Source organism: Podarcis muralis, chromosome 13, assembly GCF_964188315.1.
Source record: "Podarcis muralis chromosome 13, rPodMur119.hap1.1, whole genome shotgun sequence".
Classification (NCBI taxonomy): domain Eukaryota; kingdom Metazoa; phylum Chordata; class Lepidosauria; order Squamata; family Lacertidae; genus Podarcis; species Podarcis muralis.
The window spans coordinates 7,959,476-7,980,274 of NC_135667.1; the positions used below are offsets into that span (position 1 = coordinate 7,959,476).

At 41.2% G+C, this 20,799-nt stretch overlaps 2 protein-coding genes across 2 annotated transcripts; one reads left to right on the plus strand and one right to left on the minus strand.

Annotated features, from left to right (window-relative positions):
- Nucleotides 1-349: 349 nt before the first annotated feature.
- On the minus strand, nt 350-9,736 carry LOC114583605 (vomeronasal type-2 receptor 26-like). Its single transcript, XM_077917815.1, has 6 exons — nt 9,638-9,736; nt 8,413-8,519; nt 6,374-6,665; nt 3,262-3,489; nt 1,980-2,106; nt 350-1,245 (listed from the first exon to the last, which is right to left on the minus strand). The coding sequence occupies exons 1-6, from the start codon at nt 9,734-9,736 to the stop codon at nt 350-352; spliced, it is 1,749 nt and encodes a 582-aa protein (XP_077773941.1).
- A 5,378-nt stretch (nt 9,737-15,114) lies between these two features.
- Nucleotides 15,115-19,336, plus strand: LOC114608009 (vomeronasal type-2 receptor 26-like). The gene is made up of 4 exons (XM_028751758.2): nt 15,115-15,909; nt 16,228-16,455; nt 17,244-17,370; nt 18,429-19,336. The coding sequence occupies exons 1-4, from the start codon at nt 15,115-15,117 to the stop codon at nt 19,334-19,336; spliced, it is 2,058 nt and encodes a 685-aa protein (XP_028607591.2).
- The last annotated feature ends 1,463 nt before the right edge of the window (nt 19,337-20,799 follow it).

Sequence of the window (20,799 nt, forward strand, 5' to 3'; positions counted from 1 at the left end):
AACCAATGGTGTCAAGTTATAAGAAAGGAGATTACAATTAAACCTTAGGAAGAATTTTCTGACAGTAAGGGCAGTTTGACTGTGAAATGACTCCCTCGGAAGGTGGCAAACTCTCCTTCCTTGGAGGTTTTTAAGCAGAGGTTGGATGGCCATCTGTCTTGGATGCTTTAGCTGAGATTCCTGTATTGCAGAGGAATGGACTTCTAGTGGACTTCCAACTCTACAATTCTAGGATTCTAACATGACAGCTAAAGTGCAGTCAAATGTCTACTCAAACAAAAAGCTTCATTGTGTTCCAGAAGAGTTACCCCAAGAAATTGTGAAGGGAACTGCAACATAGTTCTTAACTTTATCTCCTCATTAGCTGTTCTTTGCTGTTCAGCTCAGGCCTCAGCAAAATAATGTAACATTTTGGGGAAAAAATACAACCCAACAAACCAGCGCTGGAGGCCAAGATGGAGAAGATCTCCACAGCCACCATATATTTCCCCTTAGTGCTCAGGTAGGTTGGAACAAACGACAACCAAACACTGCAAAACATCAACATGCTGAAGGTGATGAACTTGGCTTCATTAAAAGTGTCTGGCAGCTTCCTAGCCAGGAATGCCACAGTGAAGCTGATGATGGCTAGAAGTCCCATGTAGCCCAGGACAAGATAAAACATGGTGACAGAGCCTTCATTACATTTTGATATGATCTCTTGAGTCAGTGACTGCGTGTCCAAATCTGGAAAGGAAGGAGTGGTAGACAACCAAATGGCACAAATACCAACTTGAATGTGGGAGCAGGAAAACACAATGGCGTTGGTCAATCTTTTTCCTACCCACTTCCTCATGCTGGACCCTGGCCTGGTGGCCATGAAAGCAACAACCACTGTCATGGTTTTGGCCAACACACAAGAAACAGCCACTGAGAAAATGATGCCAAAAGTGGGTTGTCTGAGAAGGCAGGTCACTTTCCCAGGTTGGCCAAGGAAGAGCAAAGAAGAGAGGAAGCAGAGCAGAAGGGATATGAGGAGAGCATAGGTGAGGTCCCTATTGTTGGCTTTGACTATGGGGGTATCTCTGTGCTTAATAAAAGTTATTAGTGCCAAAGCTGTGATCAGGGAAAAAGAAACAGTAACTGACGTTAAACTGATCCCTAAAGGTTCTTCATAAGAAAGATAGCAGATTGTTTTGGGGATGCAGTGATCTTGGTTGTTGCTTGGATACTGATAATCTGGGCAGTTCACACAGTTAATCATGTCTGGAAAAAGAAGAAGAAGAAAGGCTCATTTCAATAGAAATTCACATCTGATGAAGAGTACATTTTGGCTTCTGAGTTTGTTACTATAGGTACCGTATTTATCACTGCTATTTTACTGTATTTTATTGTAGTGTTCTGATGTAATGGTTTCTTCTTTTTGCATGGTTGTTTTACTGATTCTGGGTTGTCAGCTACCCTATGTTCCAGAAGAGAGGAATGGTGGAATACAAAAATATTTAAGACATAAATAAAATAAACTTTATTTGTGGAAGCAAGATGGAAGCTGCTGCTCACATACATTATCATCTAACTGCTGCTTGTATATATAAGATTGCTATATTCCCGTTGAGCTCTTTTCATTTGGGGGCTTTTCTTTGATTTTTTAATAAAAAGAGCCCAACTTGCCATACGTCCGGGTCTTCCGATTAAGGTTGTGTGCAGTGTTGTCTGCTGAACACCTTCGTTATGTTTTGAAGGTTCCTGCAGAAGACTGCTTACATTATGAGTAGTGCCTTCCAGAAGCCTTTGGTCTACACTTCCCATCAGTCTGGCTAGAATAGCCAATGTTAGGAATGATTGGAGCCTAGCATTCCTGTGCTTATTACATATCTTGCCCGTGAATTAAGTTGTCTATTACCCCATGTCTCGTTTCTTCATTATTGCTGCAGGGGCAAATGATTATTTGCTGCTTGAACGAAAATTAAGTGAGGGGATAATTGCAATACATCACCTACCCTTCTGGTTTGAAATCTTCCCTTCTGGACATGGAACACAATCATAGCAGCAAAATTTATCCTTTTCCCTCTTTTTCTTCTGATAACCAGGGCGGCAAGAGTTACTACACACAGAAAGGGGTGGCACCTTTCAGTACACAGCATTGGAGTTTAGGGTAGAAGAAAGAAGAAATGTTTTGTTGCACATAAGCTGACGTACAAAATAAGTAAATAAGCAAACTGTTGACATGGAATAATGAACTTAAATGGAACATTACACATTCATGCATACACCCGCCCATCTCCTGCTAATGCTTTCCAGAATATATTGTTTTTGCCATCTATTGCTTGGCTGACATAGGGGCATAGGAAGTTGCTAAATACTGAGTCAAACCCTTGGTTCCTCCAGCTTTGTATTGTTCACAGTGACAGGCAACAGCTCTCCAAGATTTCAGACAGGGACATCTCCTGGCCCTACCTGGAATTGCAAGCAATTTAAACTGGGACCTGCATGCAAAGCAGATTCTCTATTACCAAACTATGGCTAGGGATGCAATAAGGCAGTCATTTCCATTCCTTTCTATCCTATCTCACAATCGGAACTATTTCCATTCCACTGCAGTTTGGTTTCCACAAAACACCATGTTATTTGTCACACTGTCCACTATTTAATGTAATTCACATAATTATTGACGCTAGTTACGAATTTAACATAAGTAAACACTTTTAATTCCACACCATTAATTTCAGTGCAAGGCACACACAATCTAAATGGAGTGGGGCAGAAGTAATCAATCACATATTGCTTCCGAGTAGAAAACAAAACAAAACAAATATTATAAAAGCCTGGATTATTTTCCATTTGGATGTAGGATAAATTAGTCCAGATTGGTTATTTCCACTTCTGTTTTAATTTTCATCAGTATTTTCTTACAACTCTAGCTGAGGGCCCTTCTCCAAAATGTGGGTACCAGAGAAGTTATTTTAATAACTTAATCCAGTGTCTCATTCCATAGGAAGAGGGGTGTCTATTGGTGTCTCGTTTTCTTTTGTAAAAAAAAACAAAAAAAACTGGTTCAAAATCCCCTATCAAAGTTTATTTTTATAGAGGATATTATTTTTTATTTCACTTGAACAGAATATTGCACATTTCCCACTGTTAGGCACTTTAAGGTTACAGCTCTCTTTGTTTTTCTTAATGCAATAGGTGGTATTGTCTTTATTATAGAGACAGATCATTCATCGTCAACTGATACAGAAGAGAGAATTCTTAGGTCTTAAATCAATATCCTAGCACCCATACTTGGTTAAATACACTGGGCCACACAATTAAATCATCATCAAGGATTAGTTCTTCTCCTTCAGGAGCTCTGGGCTCCACACTTCCGACTTTAACTCTCTGGAAGGAGTTGTTTGGGAAAGTGGCTATGCTCATGATGTCAAATCCACCTTCCATTTCTCTTTTGTCATTAAAGGACACTGTTTCTTGAGCTGAGTTGTTGAATGTTATGTCTTGAAGAATCAGGTGGAGCTAGTTGAAAGAGAAAAAGAAACAAGGGGAGAGCAAAATAATAGACACGTATCGCTGGAAATTCATGACATTGAATTCATGAGTTCATGAAAATTCCCAATGAATTGAATGGGTCTGGATAGGCGTGCCTAAACAAAATTGTTTTAAGCAGGTGCCATAGTTAGCAAAGTGATGGTACCTGCCAAATGTTATGTTATGTCCTGATAGGGTCTCACTTCTTTTACAACCGCAGTTTCCCAGTGAAAAGCAAGAGATGCCCTACATACAGTGCATTGAAGTAACCTAATCTTGAAGTAACCAATGCCTGAACAATTGTGGTGAAGCTCTCCTGGTCTAGGCACAGTCTTAGCTGATGCACCAGTTACAGCTGGTAAAAGGTGCTTCTACCCACTGAGGTATCTGGGTCTCCAGAGACAAAGCTGGATCCAGACACTCATCACCTCTGCCTGCATACCTGCTCATTCGGGGGGATTGTAAACCCATCAAGGGCAGGCAATCGACCAATTTCCCATAGAGGGTAGCCTAGGGCTGCCAGATGCCGGCACAGACATCACTTAAAAGGGCAGTGCGTTTGGAGAAGGGAAGAGAGCCATTCGCAGCCACGCCTACATTGGGGAAGTGCTGGGGCGTGGGCGGGGCAGTGTGGGGCTCTCCTCTTCTCTTATGCTCGCTCTGTGCATCATGTTTTTCATAGCAAATCATTCTAGAACTTCATTTTTCTTGGAGCTTTTGCCCACCACAAAAAAACTCAACAAGCGTAACAAAATAACCACCTTAACAACTTTTCTGTCTGGATTTTCAATTTTGGAAATATGGAAACTGGTAGCCACTCACCCACATTGCATCCTTCTTATGTTATTTTCCCATCCCACCACAGGGCTCTCATGACCTCTCCTTATCCATGTCATGGAGAAATAAAGTTCAGTGTCATCAGCATACTGATAGCATCTTGCCTCCAATCTCAATACCATTGAGGATAAAACAGTGCCCCATGCCAACCCCCAGCTTAAATGCCTGGGCCCCACAAAACACTCATGCAATTCTACTCTCTAGATAGGACCAGTAACCAAATGCCCCCAGTTCCCATTCCATGTAGCTGGCCCTGGTCAATGGTATCAAAAGCTGCAGAAAGCTCAAGCAACAGGAGCAAAGTCACATTCCCCTTGTCCCGTCTTCCATAAAGGTCACCCAACAGGATAACTCAGTTTGGCAAACACCTTCTCTTGTCATGCAGCAAGACCTAGCCTGAAAATGAAGCTATTTTTTTCAGTGAGGGATGCTCAAAAGTTACGGCTTCCCTTCTCCAAGCCCCAAGAAAAGGAGAAAATGTGAACCCACAAATTTCCATCAATGTCTTGGTGTGTCTAACATAATTTTACCATTAGGAAAAAGGCATATTGTATTAGCTTTTTCATGGCAAGTAAAAACACAATTATATAGTGTAGACATTACCTGCCATGGGTGGTTTGCAACTCTTTCAGCCTCCACAGCTGCTCTGAGTTTGGGTGTAGATGAGTCCATGGCATGCAGTGCATGTGCAGCAGCATAGACAGCATTATAGATGCTATAGCTGTGACCAGTCATGCACATTTCAAAAAGAGGCGCAGGAAGGCTCTCCAGTCTTGCCTCTCCAGTACATGGTTCATTGACCTCTTTTGGACAATGAAATGAGCAGTCAAAGACTTGCTCCCATATATCCTTGATAAAACCATCTCCTTCTGCCCAGCAAGGCTCTATAGTCTGAAGGAATGTCTTGAATGCTGGTGGTTCATGTGAATGAATTGTGAATGAAATAGCCCCTTGGAACACTTGCAGATCTGAGCCTCTTTGAAGGCTAGTTAATGCAAAATCTATCTGGGCTGTCAGAATCCACACCTTTTCGTGAGATGTGTCATTATTACGTTCAGGATTTCCCAGAAGAATAAAATAGCTCAGCCACATAATGGACAGTGTTTCTCCATAGAGAACAAATGTGTTGACTTTGTTAAATGTGAAAGGTTTATAAATACTCTGGACCTGGTTGTTAATTTCAAACATATCATTTAACCGGGCTTGTTGTGTAATCCTTTCTGTGAAAGCTGAACAGATTCCATGCTGGGAAAGCAATGGCTCCAGGGTCTGCAAGAAACGCTCTCCACTCTCATCGTTGACAGTGAAGAACCCAACCCATGTCCATCTGAAATGCTGAAGTAAGCGGACAATCCCAATGTACTGGCGGGCTTCGTTGGGGACCATATTGTAGAAGGAGTGGGACTGCATTGCATAACTCTCCTCTGGGGCAAATGAGCCATAAGTGAGCTGAAATAAAATGTAGCGATTTAAGAGATTTTTTTAGGAGGAATGCCTGAATGAATCTGCATATGAGGGCTTTCAGTCTGGGCAATGAGTATTTTTCCAGCTAAACCTGATATGAATTCAGAAAACCTGAATTTTAAAGACGTATTTTGTCTGAATTTTCTCAGCCTGTGAAAATGTAATATTTTTGAACTAGTCATTGGAAAGATATCTGGTAGAAATTATTGACTGTATATTACCCAGATATGTATTTTAATATGTAAATATATTTATAATAACTGATTTTATGCATACTTTGGTTTTTTATCAACTAACTTTTTAAATCATTAAATCTAATGTATATTTTATATAAACTGCATTGAGATATTTATGAGTAAGCATACAAACTGCATTAAATAAATATATGAATTTCATTACATAAATAAATATATTTTCCCATCCTGTTCTCTTCCTTGGGCTAAGTCCCATTTCACTTTTGAATATCAGGCAAATTAAGTGTAGCTTTCCTGCCTTTCTGAACAACAAAAACCACTTCCAGAATAGCATGAAGCGATTGCAATTTCCGTAAATCCCCATGCACAGAGCTTACCTGTGGAATCTTATAGCTATCCAAGATATCTGCCATGCGGTATGAGATATCAGAGCCAAGCCCCCCTATGATGGTCATGAGGTTTTTCTGTCTGCCACATTTGTAGTTGGGCACAAATTTCTGTGATTTGAAGAGCAGGTCCAGAGTGGTGCGGTAAGTTCTCTGAGCATCGTAGTAGCTGTCACTGATGTGGAACCCCAATGTAGCATTGGGCAAGATTCTGGGATTTTCATTAATTTCTTTCACAGCAAATGCCAAGGCGAGGACATGCTGGTAGAATTTTATTATCACACTGCGAACAGAGAGACCTGCTTATTTGGAAGCAGATGTTGCAAGCTTGGCTAACATTGGCTTTAAATAAGACAATCTATTTTTGAAACAAACTCCTACAAGCATCACGACTAGGGAAGGGCAAACTTACTTTATTTGCACTATCTGAAACAATATGCAAAGCAAAATGCTGCTAAAATTCACACCTCTCTGAATTTTGCAATGTAATATATAGGTAAAGGTAAAGGGACCCCGACCATTAGGTCCAGTCATGACCGACTCTGGGGTTGCGGCGCTCATCTCGCTTTATTGGCCGAGGGAGGCGGCATACAGCTTCCGGGTCATGTGGCCAGCATGACTAAGCCGCTTCTGGCAAACCAGAGCAGCGCACGGAAACGCCGTTTACCTTCCCCCCGGAGCGGTACCTGTTTATCTGCTTGCACTTTGACGTGCTTTCGAACTGCTAGGTAGGCAGGAGCAGGGACCGAACAACAGGAGCTCACCCCGTCATGGGGATTTGAACCACCGACCTTCTGATTGGCAAGTCCTAGGCTCTGTGGTGTAACATATTACATAATGTAATATGTAAAAACACGCATTTACTAGGATAAGATGTGCATAGAAATAAGGCTTATGCACAGTCCTCCCAGTCCATCCCATGGCTTCAGTCTGCCCCCACAATCAACCTGACCTCACCTGCCTTAGATCCAGTCCACCTGCCCTCTTAACAACTGTAGGCTTTCTGCAATGGTTTAGTTGATAATCAACTCATAAGGATGGATGAAGCTGTTAATTTTGGTTTCTCTCAGTTTCTCCTTCTTCTAGTTTTAACACATTTCTCCACATTTTCACATCTGTCTGCAATGGGTTGTTTTTTTTAAGCCATCAAGACAATTCATCAGCATTTTGATGCAAATTTATCCAAATGTACAAAATTTGCTATGCAATTTCCCTGAACGCACACATTTTACAAACCAATTTCCCCTAACACAATATATTTTTATGCCGTTTTCATTAGCATGTGTATTTTAATGCATATTTTGGCCTACTGTATGCATAATCAGAATTGCCTGAAACCCTGGAAAGCTACTGCTGGTCCTTGTAGACAATACTGAGGTAGATGGACCAGTGGTTTACTTAGACAGCTTCCTACGCAACTGTTAACTACTAGCTTCTTCTTCACACATGCACACAGCATGAGAAAGAGATGTGATGATGTGGACACTCCACACCAAAATTCTCTTTCCTTGCATTACAAATGCTGAGGTTTCAAAGCTCACATGACGCAGGAAGGAGGGGATCCTTACAGTGGGACATCAGATTTCAGCTCTTGTGAAGGGTGTACCTTGAAGGAAACTGGGGTGAAAACGTAAATGATCTGAGAGGAAATCCCACCGATGAGGAGGTCTCCTGATTGGTACCACTCATGGGGAACAGGGAGGGGATCAGTTGGACGGCACTTCATAGCATTTGCTTTGCACGCTAGAGGAGGTAGCAGAAGCAGCAGCACTAACCACACCATCTGATGGCAAACCAGAGCAGGTCCTTCTTTGCCCATCTACAATGCCATTGTTGGCATCAGAAAGTTTGAAAAAGCTATAGTCAGCCAAGATCCTTAATTAAATATATAAATATATCTAAGTGTATCAGCCTTATCTTTAAAATCAGTTAGGCTAGCAAAACATGCCTTGAATGTGCCAGTAAATGTCCATTGATTTCAAGCCAGAAATATACAAGGAAAGAGGGAGATTATCAAAGCCCAAACTGACCAAACCTCATGTGCCTCTCGCCCCCGGTCATAATGGCACACAGTGAGGTTGGTTATAAGTAAATAACTTTCACACTTGTTTCCTGGTTGCTTTTCTAGAAGCTTCTCCTTTGAACAGGGAGTGCATTTAAGATAATTTCAGGGGAAGATAATTACTTCTGTAGGGTTTCGTCTCAGAGGATCTCCCTCAGTACAAACAGTTTTTTCCAGATCTGATCACTGCTCCATGTGGGAGTTAGGGCAAAAACTACATGTGATGTTAACCATGTAGTTTGCTACTGGTGCAAGCCATCTTTCACTAATAGCCAGTGCACTGTTGACTGATGTACCATTAGGGTATGTGTGTTGGGATAAGGAGCTTTATCCCTTTGCCCCCAATTGGCCAAATAATCTATGTTAAAGACACTACATTTTAATGTACATAAAATGTGTGTTTGAATGCATTGTATTTAAAGTGCTTGTAATGAGAAGTTTACATTAGGCAGGAGCTTTTATTATAGTGAATACAGGAAAGCAGCTATGGTCAGCAGACAGCTGAAACCTGAGAAGTCAGATTCTCTGTGTTGTTGGAAGCCAGAAGAGAGATTGCCAGCCCAGCATCTTGCGAGGAGCTCCCAGCATATTGCAGTCTCTCTCTGGGATCAGAGGGAGGTTCCTGAACTTTATAAAAGTAATTAAAGGACTGAACCTTATTGCCTGCTGCTTGATTGCAAGGTGTTACTTTGTTCTTAGCAATGTTTGTATGTAGATAGTTTTAAGACTGTTCTGTAGTAAAGCACTGAAACTTATTCTTGGGATGGAAAGCTCATTTATAGCTAAACAAGGTCCAGATCAGGGATTCAGCTAAATACCTTTAACAACCTGTGATTGGCGGTTGTTTGTGGCTGGTGTGCAAATGATGGGTAACTTTGGTGAGTTGTAAGATTGGCAGTGGTGGTTAGTTGGGTGAGTGGTATTTGGCAACCCCCCCCCCAATAGCTCAACAACTCTGGGCAATCCCCCCATAAAAAAGCTGAATAACTCTGGGCAATCTCCCCACATTTCCTTAATTTTGAGTCCCCCAAAATAGGGGTCGTCTTATACACAAGGGGGCATTTCATACACGGAAAAATACGGTAAATATAAAAGTTCCCTCTGCCATCATTTCACCTATTCAAGCCAGTTTCTACCACACTAAGGTTTTTGATGGGTGATATATTGCTGTGGTAATGCAGGAAGCTTCTTACACAGTAATAGACAGCTGTGTCATCGGGTTTCATGTTATTCATCTGCAGTTCCAACTTGCATGAAGGGTTCCTTGAGACAGTGAAGCATCCTTTCACCATGGGGGCATAAAACTGCTTGCTCCCGTCAGTGTATATTAAGGCAATCCATTCCAGTCCCTTCCTGGGAGCCCGCCTCACCCAGTGCAGGGGAAGCTGTGGAAGGTGAACCCAGAGCCCTGGCAGGAAATGTTAAGGGTCTCTCTGGGACTTTTTACACTCCCTCCTGGACTCAAACCCTGGGTCTTCCATCAATACCTTAACCACTACTCCACACTTGCTACTCCACACTTGCTATTGCACCATATCAGGATGAAAAAATACCTTTGAAGATGACTGCAAGAATAACAAACTATAGCCACCATGTCCATTTCACTTCCCATAAGTTTTGACAGACTGTCTGGAAAGTGGTCCCAGGCAAGCAGGGCTGTGTAGTTGCGGTGAATACAGCAGATTTAAACAGGAAGTTGCCTATGTATTTTAAATGTCTGTGCATAAAAGCGGCTTACAAGCCCCCTTCAGAAATTCAGATATGGAGGAGAGGGAGACGTCTTTGTGTATTGGCCCAACCCCTGGTATTTTAACTGCCACTAAAGCTGTCTGAAGGAAGAGCTGTAGGAACTGTCCTCCTGGCCTGGGTGTTGTCACCTGCTCGGCCTCTAAGTCTGATCTAGGGGAAAAGATTGCTGCAGGGAGGCATTCCTCTTTATCAAGGGCAAGACAACCAGAACCATGTCTGAGGAGTTGCTCTTCTGCTAGACAGGCAGAATCTGCAAAGACAAAACTATCTAACAGTGTGTTAGCTTCAGGCTTGTAACTTGAAATTAGCTTCTCCCTCCCTCCTCCCTCCCAATTCTTTTCCCCTTGTATGGCTAACAGTAATTAAGCTATCTCTGTCCAGATAGGGGTGCAGCTGGGCCATCTGGAGATGACAGGAGCTGTAATCCAAAATATCTGAAAGGCACCAGGTTGGGAAAATCTGGTCTGGATTGTGCCTACTCAGAATAGACACAGTGATGTTAACAAGGGTGATTAACTTACTTCTATAAATTTCATTGGGCACAGTCGGCTGCAACCCATTTAAATGACCAAACTGGCATTTCTGATCTTCCCAGAGAGTACATCCTTACATTTCTGAATAACCTCCAAGGAAAACAAGATCAGCAGCAATTTCATCATGATATTGAAGAGATGGCCCAGATAGAAAGGGCATACCAGGAAGGTCATAGGTGGTTTCTGCGACGTGAGCGAAAACCACCTAACAGCTTCTTGATCGCTGCCAGCGGTCGCCAATCATACTCCCACTTGTTGCGACAAGGGCAGCTGTCTATTGGCTGCCACAGCGGCAAACAGGAGGGCTAATGGCAGCGATCAGGCAGCTGCGACGTGTGTGGTTGTCTGCTGCGTTCCGGTGGGTGAGAGATTTTTGGGATTCCCCGCCCCCAAACAATCAAGCGGCCAATGCTGAAAACTGCTCACCCGCTGGAATGAAGCGCAAGCCTGAGATTCTAAGCAGCAATTGTAAGCAACACAAGCGGCTGTGTGCTGCATTCTGGTGAGTGAGCAATTTCCGGCATTCCCCTCCACAACAATCAAGCGGCCAATCACCACTTACAATCTCGGGCTCGTGGCAAAAAACCATTCCAGCGTCCCCCCTCAGCACTACCAGTGTATAAGACGAGCCTAAATCTTGAACCTCATTTTTGGGTCAAAAAAGCTCGTCTTATACACGGGAAAATACGGTATCTCCTCCCACTGAGAATATCAGGGGCACTAAGTCCCATCAGGACTGTGGTGGGGGCACAGGGATGAGGTGCTGTCAGTTTTGATTCCATCACATTGCAGAACTACAGGTTTGTGCATTTAAAATAGATCAAAGTGTTCTGCTGCCCTAGTGCAACATATCCACTTTAAAATAAACCTGTACTGTTGGCTGTTAGGAAAGTGATAAGGAAATGAATTGAAAAGTGTGGGATCAACTAATTTTTAATGTGTAGTTATATAAGCACCATGCAAGCAAGCCAGGGCTGGGTACGGAATGATCTGTTAATTTTCCCAATCTTAAATTCAGTTATTTGCATTTCTGCAGTAATTTGTAAATATCTTTTTTTCTTAAAAACTCGTGAAAGTTCACCAGAATTTTAGTGCAAAATTCTCCTAATAAAAATTTCTGCTAATAAATTTGTGTGTACACATTTTGGTAAGTAATTTTGTGCGCATTATCTTCAGTGGCCTTTCCATTTTTATACACATTTCTGCAAACCTATGCGTTTTTCTGGACATTCGTTGGAGAACTGCATCAAAAGTAGGATAAATTTCTGAATTTTAGGGGATGTCTGTGTTTTAGTTCTCACATTGCTTTGGAAAGTGTGGATTTGCTATCTTTGCATTTAAATGGGAACTGAGTCAAATTTCTTATCCATCCCAAAACAGGATGAATTCTCATGATTTTATAACTTCCGCACAAACTAATCAGAGCGAATGCTCAGTGAAGACCAGATACAATCTAACCTCCATGGAAGCTTGGTTTGGGGTAAGTGAATCAGGAACAAAACTCAATAAGAATAAAATCTAGAGGGGCCTTTCAAACCTCCAGAGTCCTCCTCACCAGTGTCTTATTGCAACTTGCACTGGCAATTCCAAACTACACAGCAAACCTTGTATCTAGTGTGTGTCATAAAACTGGAACTGGGCAGTGCTGATAATCTTCTCATAATTTTCATAATTATGGAAATGTGTTTCAATAAATGATCGAACATAGCACTTCATCCTATCCCCCTGTCAAGCCAATGGCTTCACTTTAGGGTATTATTTTCCTGTTGGCGTTTGCTCGCCTTGGAAATCTGGGACCTGTCACCTACTTGTAGTCTCTTTGAGGAGCATAACAATCTTGTGGCCAGATTCAAGTAGAGACAAACATGTTTTCTATCTAAAAGGATTCTGGCACAGTGACTTTGCTAAGTTATCTCCCCCTGCAGCTATCCAAATTACTGTCATTTGTTCTCCTGCCCAAAACCCTAGTGGTGTTTCAGAAAATGACAACATTTAGTAAAAGCACTAGCTCTATAAGTAGATATAGAAAACAAGCAAGCCTCCTCAAAACAAAAAAAATTCCTTCCAGTAGCACCTTAAAGACCAACTAAGTTAGTTCTTGGTATGAGCTTTCATGTGCATGCACACTTCTTCAGATAGCAAGCCTCCTGTCACTGATGAGTGACAAGATGCAGGTAAGGTTCTGCCAGTTTGAGCTGCGATGTGTGGTGCCATTTTGTAGAGCAAACTTCAGAGTCTGTATTGGTTGTCTCTACTAGCCTGCTGAGGCAGGCACTCGAATTCTGCTGATGCTAAAGATAAGTGTGTTGTTTTCCTTTATTGGCAGAGTCAGGCACCACCCAAAGTAAGGCATTAATGTAAGGCTGGATGCTGGAGCAAGAGAATGCTAGAGAGGGTGTTTGCTGTAAAGATGGTGGGTCTACATGTGTTGTTGCTGCTGCTTCAGCCTCTCAAACAATGTAAAGCAGATACAAGAAAGTGCCACATGAATGATCCCCTCCCTGTTCCACATGAGTGGTACCAGCCCGGGAGCCTCATCATTGGTGGGATAACTTCTCACATCTCTTACCATTTCCATGAACTACTCTTCAATATACTTCCTAATCATGAGCTGTTCGAGGTTCCAAAGTAAGAATTCACCTCCCCCCTTAATCTGCTTCATCGGAGCTTGTTGCTCATACAAGTGATAGGATTTGATCTGATTTTGCTTTTACTTTTATATACCATCTTCCTATGGTACAAGCTGGGAAAAAACAAAATATAGAAGGAAAGTCGCACACCTCATAACAATCTGATCCAAAACAAATTAGTGATAGAAAAGATCACTTTAAAGTAAAGTTATATCAAATAAAGTAATATTCAACGATCCATACGGAATATGATAGTACATAATAAAACAAACTTTCCAAATATCAGTAAATAATAGTTTCATAGAAATCCACTCTCAATAAATACAATAAATCATTACAAAACCTGTTATCAATTTTTTTAAAAAAGAAATGCACAAAATACTGCAATAAAAAGATCAGCTTTGGGTACATGGTCATGTATGTATGTATTTCTTCTTTTTAGGCTCCTTAGAGAGAGAGAGGAAAAGCAATGTATTACAATGATGTGTGCTTCAAACAACGGCTTCTTCAGAACTATATCCAGTGCTATTTTTCCTAGTAAAAGAGGTGCCAGAACTCACATTGAACACCTACCTAAGAGGTGCTGGAACTGAGTTCTGGTTGAAAAAATGTCCCCAGGATTAAATTTCTGAAGGAAACTCCTGGACTGGAAAGCTTAGGACTCACTGTTGGTTCAAGGCAGGAAAACCTTTGTCAGTGTTATGATGCTTTACATATGTTATTTTGTCTGTAAAGGAAGAGTTTTACTATCTCAGGAACAGCAGTAACAGGGTACTTTCAGTAGCTATGCGGTATCATCATAATCACCATGACTGATGTCCCAGAGGCAAGCAATTTGGTTATAGACAGGATGGAGCAGAATTGTTCTAAAGAGTTTGGCTGCCTTAAGTGCTTCTTTGCTGAAAGAGCACTCAATCTCTCTCTGCAGTGTGGTGCTAAAATTCTACCAGCACATCCTGGCCTTGGTGTTTGCCGTAAATGAGATCAACGAGAATCCCAGCATCTTGCCCAATGTCACCCTTGGGTTCCACATCTATGACAGCTACTACGACACAAGGATGACTTATCGGACCACTATGGGTCTGCTCTTCAAATTCAGAAGATTTGTCCCCAGTTACAAATGCAACACCCAGAAAAACCTCATAGCTGTCATTGGGGGACTTGGTTCTGATGTCTCCTTCCATATGGCAGAACTCTTAAGCCTATACAAGTATCCACAGGTAGGATTTATCCATGGATGAAGGGGGGGTAGTCACTAAGTTCATTCTTCTCCTGGAATGCTGAGAGTAATTTTGAGGGTCAGAATAAGCAAAGGAATGGATGAGAGAAAATCAAAATCTTCCCTAATGCTTAAGTTCCCCTGAAGCTTAGTGGTGCCATTTCCCAAGTGTGTAGCAGCTGCAATATCCTTAAAAAAAAGAAAGAAAAAGAAAGAAATGGAAATGAACTGTGACTTCATTTTAAAATGAACTATGACTTCATTTTAAATGAGAGGTGCTAGTCTTCAGAACACCTCCTTTACCAGTTACTAAATGTCACATTTCCCAAGTCTACATTTCAGAGACCTTTAATACAATTTTGGCCTGCTCCCAAAATTGTGAAGGAGTTTTTCCACAGCTCTGATAAATATTCCTGTTTTGCACAGGGTGACAGGCTCAGATGCTCCTCTTAAAATATTTCTGTTTTTCCCTTCAGCTCACATACGGTTCATTCACCTCAGAGCAGAGTCATACAACACAGTTGCCTTCCTTTTACCACATGGTCCCAAGTGAAGCGAACCAGTACATTGGGATCATTAGCTTGCTGAAGCATTTTGGTTGGACCTGGATTGGGCTCTTTGCTGTGGACAATGACAGTGGAGAACATTTCACACAGGTCCTGGAGCCATTGCTTTTTCAGAATGGAATCTGTTCAGCCTTCACACAAATGATTCCAAAACAAAACAATGCACTGAATCTCAATGCAGTTAACATATTAGCCTCTCTTATTTATCTAGCTTTCTCAGAGAGCAAAGCCACTACCTTTGTCATCTATGGAGATTCTACGACCATTCTATGGGTGAATACATATGTGCTCATAGGAGTTCCTAGCTACAATGAAAGAACATCACTTGGAAAGGTGTGGGTTATGACAGCCCAGCTGGATTTTACATTAACAGGCCTTCAGAATGGATGGGATTTTCAATTGTTTGAAGGTGCCCTGTCCTTTACAATTCACTCTGACGAGATTCAAGGATTCAAGGAATTTCTTCAGATCGCAAAACCTGGCTGGAATCAAGAAGATGGCTTTCTCAAGGACTTCTGGGAGCAAGCATTTGACTGTTCATTTCCAGACCCCCAGAATCTGATAGAGGTTGATGGAACTTGTACTGGAGAGGAGAGGTTGGAGAATCTTCCTGCATCTATATTTGAAATGTATATGACTGGCCACAGCTACAGTATCTATAATGCCGTCTATGCTGTGGCACATGCTTTGCATGCCATAGGGTCCTCTAGATACAAACACAGTCCAATAATGAGTGGCAAAAGTCTTCAAGATCTCCAGCCCTGGAAGGTAGTGTATTCATAATGAAATAATCTCATTTACATAAAGAGAATATAAAAAATAATGCATCTTCCAACTTTATTCAATAATAATAATAATAATAATAATAATAATAATAATAATAATAATAATAATTACTATTATTCAAATTAAACTATAACAACCATGGCATACTGGTTCTCTTGCCTTAAATATAAACTACATTTTTAGGCAGATTTTTTGTAGGATGAAACTACATAAGCAATGTTGTCAACAAATTTTTAAAGTATATTTACTCCAATAGGTTTTGATCCCATTCCTAACCACCCTTGCTCTTTTTTCCACTAGCTGCACCCATTTCTTGAAGGCATTTTGTTTAATAACTCAGTTGGAGAAGCAATCTTTTTTCAAGATAACAGGGAGAGGAGAGGTGGATTTGACATAATGAACATGGTCACTTTCCCAAACAAATCCTTCCAGAGAGTCAAAGTTGGAAGGGTGGATGCCAAGTTTCAGGAAGGAAAAGAGTTCATCATTGATACAGACATGATTGTGTGGCACAGGAGTTTTAAACAGGTTTGGATTCTTGATAAGCTTCCCGTTTATGCCTTCTGCCATGTTGGTTGGAGATACAAAATGATTCTTGTCTCCCAAAGGATTGGTGTTCGTAACATAGATCAGATGGATAATGAATGTCAATATGTACTGGAACGTCCCTTAGGAAAATGTTGTCTAAATTTACAGCTTCTTCTGAGAAAGAATTCATCTTTGCTGTTGTTGTAGTTGGGAGGTTATCAATCTTTGGTAACCAAGCCACAGTTATACATTATGACCACAATTAGACCACTTTAATCAAAATGCCCCCCCCCCCTCAAATTCCTAAGAACTGAAGTTTGTTAAGGGTGCTGAGAGTTGTTAGGAGAACCTTATTACACTATTCTCAGAAGTGTGGTTCTAAACAATAGACTGCAAAAATAATGCATTATAGTGGTACCTCAGGTTAAAAACCTAATTCATTCTGGAGGTCCGTTCTTAACCTGAAACTGTTCTTAACCTGAGGTACCACTTTAGCTAACGGGACCTCCCACTGCTACTGCAACGCCGGAGCACAATTTCTGTTCTCATCCTAAAGTAAACTTCTTAACCCAAGGTACTATTTCTGGGTTAGTGGAGTCTGTAACCTGAAGTGTCTGTAACCCGAGGTACCACTGTATATGCTCAGGACTGTTTGGCACATTGTGGCATGCTTATATTGCATGTACCCTGTTCTGAATTCTTCCACGTTTATCATGTGCTTACGGAGTAAACAGAGAGATTGTCAATTTCTCCCATTCTACTAATCATTTATTCCCCTTTATGGGCAGGTGATGCCTGTCTCTGTGTGCAGTGACTCCTGCCGTCCTGGTTATCAGAAGAAAAAGAAGGAAGCAGTGAAGTTTTGCTGCTACAGTTGCGCCCTGTGTCCAGAAGGAAAGATTTCCACCCAGAAGGGTAGGTCTCAATGTCTTTGTCTTCTGGATGCTTTCAGTTAATATGTTTGGTTATGAGAGGGAATTAATCAAGTTTTGGTGGCACCATAGGTTCAGATTCTACACAGAGAGTAAGGGCAGCTTAGTCCATTTTGAGTAGGCCACAAACCTCAGTACTGTCCAAGTTACTCCCTCTTGTTAACCTATTTTACCCAATGAGGATTTGTTTATTTATTAATTTCACTTTCTTTCATTCTTCTTTTCATTTATTTTATGTTCTCAAAGAGGTTTCCATAAAAAAACCTATGAACAGAAACTCACAAAGACCAGATGAAAAGGCAGCTGCAATCAAATAAAACAAATGATAGCCTTCAACAGTGTGATGATGTACCTATCTGTGCCTCCAAGGGGAGAGAGCACCAAAACTGGGGTACCACCACTAACAAAGCCCTGTGCAAGGACCTCACACATACTACTCAGTTTGACCTCACACAGCCCTCCCCACTGATCTCAGGGCTCAGGCTGGTTGATACGGGGAAAATGGTTCCGAAAAGAAATTGCTTACTGTAGGGACAAGGCAGAAATGGTTCCAAGCACAGTGTTTGCATGCTGAAAGATGTCTCCCGCCCCTAGTTGCACAGGAGATATCTCTACATATACCTGCCACAGTCTCTTATGTCACCTGAAAATTGGAATTTCCATAGTAGTAACATACACAGTAACTGATTAGGTGTTATGCCAATGTCACACACTGTACAAAATCATAAAATAATATGACAAATAGTAGTGAAATTTTTGTATTATTTTATTTTGTTGACTAGTTCTTTATTTTAAAAATAAATACTGTGTTATAGTACAGGCGGAAAGGGCAGAACGGGAGCAGACTGTGGGGTGGAAGGGGGCAGGGCACGCTTATGTACACTCTGCCAACGTGTGCAGGGGTGGTGAATGGAAATGGTGCGAAATGGTTGCTGCATGTATTTAATGTAAACCATTTGGAATTTTTTTTAAAAAAAATAAGTGGACTACACATTTCATGTGCAAAATTAGCATTGTGATGATTGCTCTTTATTGTTACAGACATGGATGACTGTTCCAAATGCCCAGGTGATCAGTATGCAAGCAAGGACAGAGATCAGTGCATCCCCAAACTGACAGTCTTTATGTCTTATGAAGAACCCCTAGGGATCAGTTTAGCCTTGGTTGCTATTTCTTTTTCCTTCATCACAGTCGTGGTGTTAGGAACTTTTATTAAGCACAAAGACACTCCCATAGTCAAAGCCAACAACCGGGACATCACCTACACTCTCCTGGTCTCCCTTCTGCTCTGCTTCCTCTCATCTTTACTTTTTATAGGAAGACCTCAGAAGTTGACTTGTTACCTCCGACAAACTTCCTTTGGAATCATCTTCTCTGTAGCAGTTTCATGTGTATTGGCAAAAACCATCACTGTGGTTGTAGCTTTCATGGCCACCAAACCAGGGTCCAGCATGAGGAGGTGGGTGGGGAAAATATTGGCCAACTGCATTGTCCTTTTCTGCTCTTGGATTCAAGCAGGCATCTGTGTAGTGTGGCTAGCCACTTCTCCCCCATTCCCCAATTTGGACATGCAGTCAGTACCTACACAGATCATATTGGAATGTAATGAAGGGTCTGTCACCATGTTTTATCTTGTTCTGAGCTACATGGGGCTTCTGGCCATCATCAGCTTCACTGTGGCTTTCCTGGCAAGGAAGTTGCCAGACAGTTTCAATGAAACCAAGTTTATCACCTTCAGCATGTTGGTGTTTTGCAGTGTTTGGTTGTCATTTGTTCCAACCTACCTGAGCACCAAGGGGAAATATATGGTGGCTGTGGAAATCTTCTCCATCTTGGCCTCCACTGCTGGGTTATTGGGCTGCATCTTTGCCCCTATATGCTTCATCATTGTCCTGAGACCTGACTTGAACAACAGAAAGCAACTAATAAGGAAAAAGCTCAGCTTTTAATCAACTCCATCTGATATCATAGAATTAAAGAATATTACATTCCTGTTTTGTGTATATGTTATGTGAGCAGAGTTTGTGGCCTACTCAGGCTGGGACTCAGCTTTCAATATATGTCTATTAAATTATTTGTATTTATGTGTTACATTAACAAATAGAACCAGAATATGATATATTCACATGAATAAAAATGAAGAAATAAACCTTTAAAACTTTCATGGGATGTTATTTCATACAGCATAATTATTTACTCAAATAGGGAAGAAAGTACATTAAACTGAGATTTGACAAAAGAAGAAAGAATTGGAACAATCTGCAGCTAAGAAATATTAGAAATATGAGCAAGCCAGGGCTGAACTGGCTGAACCTTGCTGGTACCTTTCCAGGGAAAATCAGAGGCTCACTATGTCAGGTTCCTATTGGAAGACCGGACAAATGCTAGAACATTAGCAGTGGCAAAGTTTTTATTGGTGGTTGCAAGAACAAATGATCCCTATATTCTGAACAAAATGCTTGTTTAACCTGGAGGTAGGCTGTATGAATTGTGTATTGTGTACTGCTTTGTAATGATTTGCTGGGTCTCTGAACCGTAATAAAGATTGATGATGAATATTACTTGGCAAATTGAGATCCTTCAGATCTATGTTAACAATCCAACTGATACAAATGAAATTGAATTATGGTAAAGAAACAACTTTTGAATTTGCCAGGGATATTCAATGACTGGGGAAATGATCATCATATAAGCTGCGGAAGGAGAAAGAGATATTTTAGTTGCAAGAAGAAATGCTGTAATAAGAGATAAGTGTGCATAGTATGTTTATATTAGTAAAAATAATATGCAAAAATGCATTATATTACAGAATACTGCTTGCAAAAATGTGTTCATTAGTCAAAACTGCATATCAAAATTTATGTATTAGGAGAAATTTGCACTAAAATGCTGGTTAATTTTCATAAGGATTTTTCCTTTTTTAAAAATCTGCATATTGCTGGGGAAATGTGGTGAACTGATTTTAAGATTGTAAAAATGAGAAACAGAGACCAGCAAAATTAAAAGATCCATCCACCCATAATATAGGCCTTAATTTTAAGTATTTTAGGGACAAGAGGATCTAGGAAAGAGAATAACTGGAGAACAGGCAACTGAAAAGAGGCGGTTGGAGGATGGATGGTGGCTAACGGATTGAGGTTGAATCCTGACAAGACAGAAGTACTGTTCTTGGGGGACAAGGGGCGGGTGGGTGTGGGGGACTCTCTGGTCCTAAATGGGGCAACTGTGCCCCTGAAGGAGCAGATGCGCAGCCTGGGAGTAATTTTGGACTCACAGCTGTCCATGGAGGTGCAGGTTAATTCTGTGTCCAGGACAGCTGTCTATCAGCTCCATCTGGTAAACAGGCTGAGACTCTACCTGCCCACGGACTGTCTCACCAGAGTGGTGCACGCTCTAGTTATCTCCCATTTGG

Coding starts and splice junctions, on each gene's coding strand:
- LOC114583605 (XM_077917815.1), bottom strand. CDS start 9,736: ATGGTGAAAGGATGCTTCACTGTCTCAAGGAACCCTTCATGCAAGTTG. Junction 8,520..9,637: donor ACACAGCTGTCTATTACTGT/GTAAGAAGCTTC, acceptor CCCTGTTCAAAG/GAGAAGCTTCTAGAAAAGCA. Junction 6,666..8,412: donor CGAGAGGCACATGAGGTTTG/GTCAGTTTGGGC, acceptor CTCTGTTCGCAG/TGTGATAATAAAATTCTACC.
- LOC114608009 (XM_028751758.2), top strand. CDS start 15,115: ATGGTCCCAAGTGAAGCGAACCAGTACATTGGGATCATTAGCTTGCTG. Junction 15,910..16,227: donor AAGATCTCCAGCCCTGGAAG/GTAGTGTATTCA, acceptor TTTTTCCACTAG/CTGCACCCATTTCTTGAAGG. Junction 16,456..17,243: donor GGCACAGGAGTTTTAAACAG/GTTTGGATTCTT, acceptor CTTTATGGGCAG/GTGATGCCTGTCTCTGTGTG.